At 40.4% G+C, this 12,071-nt stretch overlaps 1 protein-coding gene across 2 annotated transcripts; it reads right to left on the reverse strand.

Annotated features, from left to right (window-relative positions):
* Positions 1–212: 212 nt before the first annotated feature.
* LOC112573961 lies at positions 213–8,561 on the reverse strand. Of its 2 annotated transcripts, none has more exons than XM_025254698.1 (3): positions 8,443–8,561; positions 6,523–6,596; positions 213–3,562 (listed from the first exon to the last, which is right to left on the reverse strand). In XM_025254698.1, the coding sequence occupies exon 3, from the start codon at positions 970–972 to the stop codon at positions 256–258; it is 717 nt and encodes a 238-aa protein (XP_025110483.1). In that variant the 5' UTR covers positions 973–3,562; positions 6,523–6,596; positions 8,443–8,561; the 3' UTR covers positions 213–255. The 2 variants fall into 2 exon arrangements, with proteins under 2 accessions (XP_025110483.1, XP_025110484.1); XM_025254699.1 differs by lacking the exon at positions 8,443–8,561 and adding an exon at positions 6,707–6,736.
* Positions 8,562–12,071: the final 3,510 nt, after the last annotated feature.

Here is a 12,071-nt window from a genome sequence, read left to right on the forward strand (position 1 = left end):
CATGTAAATATGTTTCACTTCCTGAACCTGGTCATTGTGTTCTGTGAAAACATTGTTAAATATGTGCTCAAGGACGTGGAACTTGTTTTTCTTTAAGAAGGAAGAGTTTATTCCCATAGTGAGTGCATGTGTGCCTGAGTGAAGAAACAATCGAGTGTTTGTTGTTTATGCAAGGCGATCACGTGATAAAACCATTTAAGAAACCCTCGAACTATATTCAATTATTTTATTATAATCAATAATAATAATAAGACATTAGGGAATAACTTCTCTACCTATATCAAATGACAGGGCGTTAGGTGTGGCACTGAACAACCTTTGCGACACAGAATAACTTGAGACAGGGAGGAGGACTTGCGGGATCTTACAGTCCTCCAGTCCCGTCGTTCCCTCAGATACTCCCTCTGACAGACCTGCCATGATGACCCCTTCCACACTGGGCAAAATGTCTTCGTACTCCACCTGCCCGTAGCTGTCGGTGACGTTCTTTTGCAGGTCGTCGTCGTTGTTGTCTACCGTTTCGACGTACATGCGCACAGTAGGGGCAGGGCTCTCCTCGATGATCTCCTCCACGTCGTTCAGGATGTCGTCGTCTGCCACGATGATCTCTTCTTGGTCGGCCTCGGGTACCAATATGGCGCTGACTGCCAGTTCTGTCTCTCTGTCCGTGGCTCTGGATGACGCCGTAGGGGGCGCTCTAGTCCGACGTTGGGTGTTGGTCGCAGTTTGAGTGCTGCTGCGCTTGGCTGCATGGCGCACATCAGGGAACGTGTTGTAAGAGGTGATGGGAATGTCGAGAAAGTTCGGCAGCTTTGTCGTCTGGGGAAGCACCTGAGACAGGTGTCGAGGGAATGGCGGGCTTCTGGTCTTATCTAGTCCAGATTCGCTTTTGCGACGTACATGCTTACTCGTGGTCAAGCGGGTGTCCCTGGCACTTAATCCTGACCATGAAGGCACTTTCATCCGTAGCATGTCAGAAGATGTAACAGACACATTTGGAGATGTGCCATGAGATGTAACGGCCACTTCAGAAGACGCAGAGGGGACGTTGAGAGATTTAACGGTAGGAGATGCAATGTGAATGTTAGAAATCTCATTTGGAAACGTCAGGAGACGTAACAGACACGTTGAGAGACGTAAGGAGCAGCTCAGGAGACGTAATGATTATGTCAGAAGACTTACACTTGGAGGATTCTGTGATCTTTTCACGGCTGAGAGCAAGTTTTAGTTCTTTCATTTCTTTTGCGGTAGTGGAACCACTAGAGTATCCTCTGTGAGTAGCTTTTGTCACTGAGGCGGCGATGCTTTCGGTTTTTTCGCAAGAAACTTCTTGAGCAGAGATAAGGATTCCTCGTCTGAAAGAGCATGGCTGATGGGACGTGGCCTAGACGACGCTTTCCAGTTTTGTTGATATCATCCATATAGGAAGCAGAATTCAGAGTCACCTCGCAATTCAATTCATGTTCAACTTTGCTCTCTGCGAAGGTTCTCCAAGGAAGGATAGTCTATAGACTCGTGTTCAGTAGAAGGCGAAGGCAATGGGTCAGAATCCATGTTTGACATCAGTAAAATCGGGGACAGCTCCGGAACGTCGTCAATGTGGTCGTCGGGAGAAAAGATGGTGAGATTTCCGCCGTTGACCATCTTCAGTCGCTTGGCCGGTTGGCAGACGCCCATCTGGTCCCACAGCTTTTTCTTGCCGCGTTCCTTCTCCTCCACGAGGCAGTGCATGGCGGAGACCTCGCGAAGGGACTTCTCCAAGCAAACCTTCAGCTGGCAGATGTACTCGGCGACCTTATCGCTCAGGAGGCAAGCGCTCTTTACTTTGTCCCGCACACGGTCCAGCATGTGATGCAAGCCAGACGATTTGGCGATGATGGCCTCGAAGTCGGACTTTCCGCTCCAGGTCCGTTTTGGTGCTGCTCTTGTACAACAGCCACTCCTCCTCCAGCTCCTTCGTCAGCATCCCACGCAGCTGCAGCTGCTCCCTGCAGGATCTCCACTTTCCTCTTCAGCACATCCTTTCGGTCCTTCGGGTGCTCGCGAGGGTTCTTCCATGGTAAAGACGTGCACAGGTGCCACCAGTCCGGCTGCTGGCTCCAGATTCTCTGCGGATTCTTGCTGTCAGAGATCGCTGCGCGGGACAGGATGTTGAGCAGCCTCTCCAAGGTGGTGCGTTCCGTTGGCGGTCCCTCCCGCCGCAGTCCGTACAGGAAAGAAGTGGTTGCGGAGGAATAGCAGTCGCAACGATGCTTTGCAGCGATGTTAGCTATCTGAGATGTTGTCGACATTTTTGAAAAGACGAAAAAAAACCCCCAGCAAAGAATGTTTCAATTTACAATGACAGGGGAAAAAAAACAAAGAAAGTTTAAAGCACGTATCTAGTGAAACTTAACACAACTTGAAGACTCAGATTAGCTGATGAAGTACTCCCACGCCTCCGTATTCTTACGAAACTCTTCTGAACGGATAAAGTATGTACATACTCTATGTGTTCAAATGCTTCCTTGATTTAGCCTGCTATGTATCGAACCAAAGTTTCTTAACTTTCATATTTTTGCATACAGACAACCCAATCAACACGAAAAGCAGATAATAACAGTTATGCAGAAAACTATTTGCTAAGCTTGAAATCTGTGCTCCATGAAATATACACTTATATGTTGCTTGAAACCATTAAACAATATTGACACAGAAATCACTGGAGTAATAAAATATCCACAGAATGGTACAGAAATTTTGAAACGATCAGAGTGAGTTTGTCATCAAACTAAATAATTTGAATCCAAGAGATTTTGTTAAGCCAACGAGTCTTAAACACGTGATTACACAAGTCCCTCGACCGTACGTTCTCTCAATTGTTTGTTTGTTCAAGCATTTAACAACAATAGCATGACCACGCTTAAAGATTTACTACAATAAATTACTACAAATACTGATGAACACCACGGCAATCCTTTGAAGAGTTTTTTGTCCCAAGCAGAGCTTCTCCCTTTGAAGTGAAGGTTCGGCTAACGTTACAACTTAAGGAAATTTAAAATATCAGTATCACCAGATGCAGTCATCAGGGAAGACTAGGTGTCAGTCACATAGATGGTCAACCGGTTTGTTAGCGGTCAGTTGTAACGCTACCGCGTGGCCTCCGCGAAGCTCCACCTCATGTGGACTGCCTTGACCATAAAAGGAAAAGCGGGCCGTGCGCAGAGGCGTGTTGGTCTCTTCTATGGTTGGTTCCCGTTTACAGTCATCACTTGTGTAATGTGCCATTCCCAGTGCCGCTCACTGCATCCCGATTGCCTTTTGGCTGACCCCTTGCATCTTGCTGATGGACAGGAAAAAAGACCTCTGGGTGCTTCGTATGGCTTTTGAGTTTTTATTTATTGGAGTGCAGCAGGTGTGAGGCGAAATGGCGGTGAGTGGGCTTTGGGACTTTTTTTTTCTGGCGTCTTGTGGGTGACTTGGTGGATGTGACTGTATGTAGGTGTGGCACGAGGAGCGCGTTGTGCAGATGACTCGTTCAATAATTCTTTTAATAGAGCGACTTGGATTATCAGTGCAAGGTCTGAAACATCATCATCATCATCATCATCATCATCATCATCATCATCATCATCATCATCATCATCATCATCATCATCATCATCAATCATCATCATCATCATCATCATCATCATCATCATCATCCCAACCCCTTCCACTGCCACCAGAAACACCTGACAACAAATATTCATTATTATAGTCTCTCTCTCAATAAAAACGTTCAAACCGTAGAGTAAGTAAATATCTTCATGCAGAGCAACGATTCTAAGTTTTATTATTCTTGTCCTAATTCTTGTCACGAAAACAAAAGAACTTAAGCGAACTGACATCAGCCAGTTCCTGTTTTTACAGTCTGTAGTCCATTTCATTAGTCATGGTCATTGTTGTAAGTCTGTGTCATTAATTTATGTTATTACCAGTTCATTACCCATTGCCTCTTTCACTCTAAATCAGGGGTGGGCAATTAATTTTCCCAGGGGTGGACAAAAAGTAAAACGCATGAGAAATTGGGATTTCATTAGAGGGCCGGACTCACATATAGTTCAACTCATCATTTCTACCCACATACCTGCATATAGTATATATACTGGCCAGTAATCGGGCGGCCCGGTCAGAGAAAAAATAGAATCAGGAGGCGGCCGGATCCGGCCCGCGGGCCGGCCTTTGAAGGTCTATGAGCCTGTCTAAAGCCAACGATCAATCCTTACCCAGGATCAGCTGCAGTACTTTAACTACGTCACATCTGAAAAAAGAAATTAATATAGGAAAATTAAATTAGTGAAGAAGCCGACACCACACATTACAATCAAAGCTGTTTAAAGCATCACACAACCTCCTCATATGCTTCAGTACATTTTAGACCTCCTCAGAAATACTCTATTAGCACAAGTAATTTTGCGACAACAAAAATTGACTAGGAGGAGTATAACGAAGGGTGGCTTATGCTTAACGGCATAGAACGTGTGTCTGTTGGATGACTACTGCGCTTTTATATTCTATGAATGGGAACAATCTCGACAGGAAATAGCAATGCTTAGGCCAATGAACATTCAGATTACTCTCAATTCTTCGAAGTCACTCAATCGAGAATGAGGCCTTCTGGCTAAAGGCATTATTCGAAAGAGACTGAAGCTTAGGGACAATATTCTTTACGGGAAAAAAGTCATCTACATACCTTTTGTTGGTCACAAAGAATATTGTCTTGGCGAAGACCGTTGTATGTTGAATGGCAGGTTTGTATAGAAAGCCTATGAATTACGTTGGTTTACGTTCTAGTTTATGTTTTGTCTAAAGCTGAAGTCTCTCCCGACTGTAAATAATGAAACATGAAACCACAGTGTTGTTTGCCACGTATGTGGTAAAATTAGAATAGGTAATGACACATCCCCCTAACGTGCAGAGACAGAGAAAACATTGTCTATACATGTCTGGACTTGTGCAGACCCACCGAACATCTAATAATCTTTACGTGAATGTAGAATGGTGATAAGATATTAGACAGGTCTTTGCTGAACCTATATCAGTGGCACTTAATATTTGAGGTTCTTCAACAGTGTACACGAAAGTCATTGACATTTTCTGGGACAAACCAGATATTGCAATGATCGCCCAGAGGACTAGTCTGTCGAATAAAAGATGACTACACGTTCGACTTCTGTTTTCAAAGGATATTTTAATGTAAATAGAACTCATGCGCAATTATTTATATGTATATTTGAATCTCTATCCACGGACTGTTTGTTTTATTAAAAATACATTACCACCCGCAGGCCAATCGTTCAAAACCATCAACTTAGACTTTTATCAAGAACTCAGCCTGCTTCCTGGTCAACACAAATTTATTTCAATTTTCGCTATTCCTGCTTGAAATACGGGAGAATATAGTAGCTAATGCAATGCAGGATAGGGTGTGTATATAAACATTCATGTCGTATTTGTTAAAAAATGTCCTAAATTAATTACTGGCTGACAGGTCCCTTCCACACATGCACACACATGATGGAGATGAAGGACAGCACCCGATATACGCTTCTACCCTCTACCTTTACTTCTCTATAGCATTTATTCATGTGTAGGACTGCTCTGTCATGCTTTAGCCATGTAGTTACCTAGTTTGCAGGGTTTGGGTAAATTTGCTCATGCAAACAATCTAAAGTGCTTCCTTATTACACAAACACACACCAGGTCACATCTTTGCACTTTTTTTTAAAAAGGGAATATATGCTGATGGTCCTCGTGTCACTTCCTTGTCGAAAAGCTTTTTTAAATCGTCAACATGAATGGTCCTCCAAGAGAGACTCAGTTTTGTGCGTGCTTATCTCCTTACATATCATCATATTCACTGTACCATGTATGAAGTGTGATAATGGCCCAAGTAATGGACTATACATCAAACATGCAGTGTCTCTGACTCTAGCAGGAATGTTTTTTTTCTTGTCAGGTTCCGAGAGAGAGAAAACGATATGACAGCCGATAGATATTGCAGTCAGTGACATTATACCCTTTGTCCCGGACCTGTGTCATTATCCTTCTTCAAACATTGGACCTCAGGCGATAACCTGCTTAACCTGCTGATAACCAAGGGATAACATGTAAAGGTGTGCTACATTATTTACACGAAACAATCGCGATCTTTCTGCACGAGGCGTGGACTAGCAAAACACATTCATGAGATTACGATTCAGGATGTTTTCCTCCCTCAACCCGGAAAAAAGGAGTGTAGCGATATGATGTTATACCCAGAAAAAAGCTCTTTGATAACCCAAAGTCCTGCTTGTCAGTGTAAATATCAACAGCCGCTTATAGCATGACGAATAGGACACTAAGGTCTGTCCTGAGGCTAATCAAAAACTGTGGTAGAACAGGTTTTACTGCAGTAGACATTTTTAGTAAAGAAAAGCTGTCTTAATTTCTAAAGGTCAGGCACAACACGTACTGCAGACTACCAGGAAGTTATAAAGTAATTAAAAAGAATAAACTCACCAAACAGGGGAGAGCAATTGATCACAAAACGTAAAGTGTTAGTTGTCTCCCTTGGCCAATAGATTCTTGACCATCTGCACACAAAGTAATGTATTTATCAGTAGTACTTATATAGAGAAAACACAGACGGCCGTCTGGACTCCGCCTTCTACACTTCATGTCCTTAACATAGTTCACCACTTACATTCAGTGCCCCTGACACCAGTATGCGATGACAGCCCTTTACCTCATGTCACCCAGGGGAAGGGCGCGGTAATGAATAATTTTGACCGGGAAAACGGGTTAATGTAAAGCATGTGATTGTCAGTCGTAGTTGTTGTAAAAGCACAAAGCAACTAAACTTTGTCCTTGTCTTTCTGTGCAAAGTTCAGGTCACATCAACCCGTGCGCAGTTTGTGAATGGCACTACGTAGATAAGTAACCCATCCCATGAAGTAAAGGTCAAAACGATCGACTAACAGCTGAAGTATTTACGCATAATCAACCTAAAACTTACATTAAAACTCATCTAGATATCTGACAGATATTTGTCTTAATTCGAAATGAAACCAATCCAGATTTCAAACCATTAAGTAAAAAAAAAAAAGGCTAGAGAAAAGAGAGAAAAAAAGATGAGAACCAGAAGAAAAAAGGAAAACTAGATGGCATACCAATTGTGAATTGGGGACACCCCCTTGTAAGAGCATTTAAAAATAAGAGAAAAACCTTGTTTCTTGACTAATGAGCACTTCCCTGTCTGGAGAAGGATCTGTACCGATAGCTATCTGCCCGACTGTCACTTACTCTTAATACTCTTTCAATAACTTTGTAACAGTCAAGCTGACCAAGCTGGTCGGTCTCGACAAGGAAAATACCCTGATTATGTTATCTGATTCGTGGTAGTTTGATTTACAGACTGGAAATTCCTAAAATCAGTTTTCAATGGCGTCAGCTTGCAGCACAGACATTCCATGGTGTGTCTGAAAAGTAACGGACTTGATGCTGCAAACAATTTATTTCAATTCCAAAGAACAAACTACATATGTTTCCCCTTCAAAGTAATCTCCCATCCCGTAGCTACAATGATTTGTATAAAGAGACTGTTCATCTCCAGCCATCCCGTCTTCCAGCAAATAGAAGCAGTGATACCCATGCTCAGATGTTCATTTCTCAATATTTAAAAATAATACAGTCGAGTTCCAAATACAGCCATTTACGTTCAATAAGACACACAACTGACTTGGCAAGTAAAATACACAGAAATTGTTCAAATTTCTCGGAATTCCACCCGACTCGCAGTCGCTCAGTAACACATCGACTTACGTAAGGCAAGAAATGAAAGCAGCACCTGTTCTAGAAAGGTAAGAAGGAAAGAAATTGCTATTTTCTCGAAACATCTATTCAGAAAATGAACACGGCCTCATTCCATACCCACCCAACAGCACACCCGCTGATCTACGCATAACTTTAGACAAGGAAGAAATGAATATTTTGCTCACATATAGGAAAGGTATTGTGGCAAGATTCACTATCAGTAGTATATAAACACATTAAGTTTCTTTCTTGTTCATGAGCAAAGCGTGAATACAGCAGCTGCATTGAGCCACGTGAGCAAGTCTTTTTGTTGCCACGTGAACAAAGCATCTTATCAACTTATCGTCTGAACATCTGTGTGTTAAGTCGCATGGTCTCAGTGTAAGACCAACAATGTAGGCAAGCCATTATAGTTTCCTACAGAAAGCTCCACACCCTAGTTTGTAATGAGGGAAGAATGTACTAGAATTATGCTATGAGTAAGCAGCAGTAGGCGGACATTGAATAGATTTATAGAAGCGATGGCTACTCCATCAATGGCTGCGACCTCTCGCCGGTCTGTGATGGTAGCTGCTTCTGATTGTAAAACATTTGGTATTACAGGTTTTCAATTGAAATTTTACTTACCAGTCACCAGTCAGGAGACAGATTACCATGTGTGGACAGGCATATGTCGTGCAGACTGCGTCTAGCTCGCCACCAGAGACTTAACGACAAACACGTCATGACGAGAACGCATGCGCAATATGGAAATAGACATCGGGAAAACCCGCTTCTTTAACCCTAAGAGAGGTGGACTCCTTGTCTTTGTTTACTTGTATTGAAGGTATGCTACGCGACAGTTGCTACTATCAACCACTAAACTAAATAAAGTCGTCGCTGGCAGCGTTTATCTTTGGAGTGAATGTCTAGGTAGTTGGGATGTGAAAAGACTTGTCTATTCTAAGAACAGGATTTTATGACATTTGTTAATTTATGGGAACTGTTCATATGAGGAGTTTGGGTGGGGTTGAATGACATGAATACATTAGAGCAGACTTTAAATTTTTTTTTAAAAGGATACATTTTATAAGTTCAAGCAATAAATCCATGAGCACAAATTTTCATTTATTTAGAATCCATAAAATTCTTATTGTGGACAATAGAGGCCACTGATCATGAACTGTCCCAAAAGATGTAAAATGAATAGAGTTTTAACTTTTTTCCCCAGGCAATAGACTGGTCAATATTTCTACAACAGGCACACTTCTAAAATCTTAACTGTCTTACTCAGTATTTCCACAAGACTGTTTATAAGAAACGTTTTTAATTCTGTGAGAGACCCTGAAATAGTTGTTTTACTTTGATCATAAATCTTTCATATTAACTTTTTTTTTCTACAAGATATACTGAAATAAGTGCAACACATTTTCTTCTGCAATTTTAAACATTTGTTTTGGAGGTGGCTGCCTGAATAAAATGACTAGAGAGTCACTATAGTTATCATCATCAAGTTATTGGAACTGATCGCGACATTGTTATTTACTTATCACTAATGTCCTTGTTATTTAAGCAATCAGTGCCATGGTCATAGTCATTCTCATCAATATCATCATGTCCTTTTGTTTTTTATTAGTCATAGATGTCAGTGCTTTAAAAAATTTCAGTACATAAGTGAGAATCCATTTCTCACTTTCAGATTATAATCATTATAGTAGTTTTAATATTCACAGTGACAGGCAAACACTTTGTCGCAGATCACCACTCTCTCATACAGTAAACTTAATGTGCATTAAGAATAAATACATAGCTTACCTATGTTTGTCCTTTAGGAAGGTATTGAAAAGCTTTCTTTAATTTAATCTGCATTCTGAAAGTTTATTGTAGAACAAAATTGTCCACCTTGTCTGGCACATTCACCTTTGCTGGCTTGTGACATGATCTCTCTTTATCTATACTTTATTCTAACCATTCGGGTAGGATAACAGGCTGTTAGAACTAATAGTGAGCTCAGTTTATGTTACCACACTTTATGTTACCTATTACCTATTTAACTGTAAAAAAACTTGATGAAAATTATTTACCAATTTACTACTTTAAAAACATAAATGCTTATAAATTCCTGTCATTATTAGCTTCAGCAAATGAAAAAAGACCCTCAGCAGATTAACTCGATTTTTAAAGATTTTACTAAGGATGATGAACAAGATGAATTGATAACATGTTGTGTGTATGTGTGTGTGTGGGCGGGTCTAAGTGAGATACTGTATATTGGAATGGAAGTGTGCTAATATGTGCAGTACTCTTTGGAGGTAAAGAAATAGTAAAGAACACAGAATGTATGTGAAGAACAGTGAGACAGAGAACAAAAGCATGTTTATTCTTTGTTTACGTGTGTTCATATACAGTACTTTGATTTACTTACATATGCAGGTATACACAAGGAGGCTGGCAAAAGGAAAGAATGAGTGATTGATGCAAAGAATTAGTTTGTTTTCCTTTTTTCCCTTTTATTTTCTGTTGTTGTTGCTGCTGCTATTTGTTTTTTATTAGCTGTCATAAACCAACCAGTGTGCGTGTGAGAATATAATAAATACTATTTTTAAAGATAGGAATGTGTGAGAACATGTATGGATATATTTTTAATATCTCAATACCCCTTAGAAGGTGACAATAAAGAATCTTGAATCTCTCTAATCATCTGCTTATTAGCGTCTGCTGAACTGGACAGTTATGAGCTGTAACCCCTATCTCACATATCCAAGTTTACGAGGTACTTAGAGGGAGGTAACTATCAGGTTACTAATACTTATACAGGTTATTTCCCTTACACCACAATCGGCTTGGTCCGTGCTGCGGTAACGAAAATAACAAACGTGTTCGAGAAAAGCACAGGCGCACAGATACTGAAAAATCGTCAATAAGGGTAGAGGTGAAAAAGGCTCTGCCATGACTGTATAAGTCTAGTTTTTCTCATACTCTCAATACATTCTTGCGATTCTGACATATGGTGCGCCAAGAGGGAAATTTTCTTTCTCTCTTCGATAATTGTGAACGCATTTTACTCGTATAGAATTCGTGCTATAGCTAAGCACTTCATTACATAAGTTCCATTCCATTTATACAATTCAATTCTTTAATTGTTCATGTATAAATTGTAATTTTGCCATATGCAATATACAAGAGAGAGAAGGCGAGATAGAGTTAAAAATCTGGGGGGATGGAAAGAAGGATGAAGCCGTGGAGGATAGAGAGAAAAAAGAAGACAGACATTGAAAGTAAGAAAGAGGAATGAAATAAACAAAAAGAGAGAAAAGAGAAAGAGAGAAAAAGTATTTCTCAAACAAACTTTCCAGATATTTCGTGGATATTGGAAGCTATTTTCCCCTTACTAGCCGGATGAGAACAAAGTGCACTATTTGTCTCAGTTTGCCTAAAAGGCAAGACAAACAGCCAAGACATACAAACAATAAAAAGCAGCTCTGGAGTAAAGGGAGAGAACAACAGAAGGAAGGGGACACCACCAGAATAGGATTCTACGACCACATTATCCTGTCAATCCCAAAAATTATGGAGAGACCATGCCAAGAAGAAATTAATTTCAGGAAAATATTGCAGTGAACAGTTTGTGGAAAAATTAAAGGAGACAGATGCTACGAGAAATTTAATTAAGAACACGACCCGGCCAGGGGAGGCTAGCGCCTTTCACATTTCTCCAATGTCAGGGGAGAAAATCTTGAAGATGGTGTAGCTGGCTTTCTTTTAATTTTGCGTGCTTTCTTCAGTTTTTTGTTTCCTAATTCACACTCCGGCGTATACATCTATTTTTTCACATTCTGAATTCACTGCAAACTTTTCTTTCATCTTCAAATCGATAAGATGTGTGACGACGGATTCATTTTATCAGAGCTAGATTTATGAATTCTTAAATTTTTATACAACAAAAACTGTATTTTTCTGTCTTGCTGACATCCATTCAATGTTCCATTAGACAAAAAACTTTCCTGTATTGAAATCATTCTTGCAAGTACAGTATTGTGTATTATCAGGTTACTTTACTAGATGCCTGAATGGAAGCACTTGCTGAGCTGGATAATAATGAATTATTTATAAAGGGGAAGATTTTACTTTTTTTGTCTTTCGAGGTGAGTATGTGTTGTTATTGGTGTTGAAAGCTTTAGAGTACACTAGTGAGTGTTTAACATTCTTTTCGATTATGAGAACCGAAGTATATATACTGACAAGAAATCGCATTATTGATGAAGATGACATCTCAT

The sequence above is a fragment of the Pomacea canaliculata genome, linkage group LG10 (genome assembly GCF_003073045.1).
Source record: "Pomacea canaliculata isolate SZHN2017 linkage group LG10, ASM307304v1, whole genome shotgun sequence".
Taxonomy (NCBI): Eukaryota; Metazoa; Mollusca; class Gastropoda; order Architaenioglossa; family Ampullariidae; genus Pomacea; species Pomacea canaliculata.

Bases quoted from the DNA above. Each gene is read 5' to 3' on its own strand.
- LOC112573961 (XM_025254698.1), bottom strand. From the start codon at position 972: ATGCTACGGATGAAAGTGCCTTCATGGTCAGGATTAAGTGCCAGGGAC.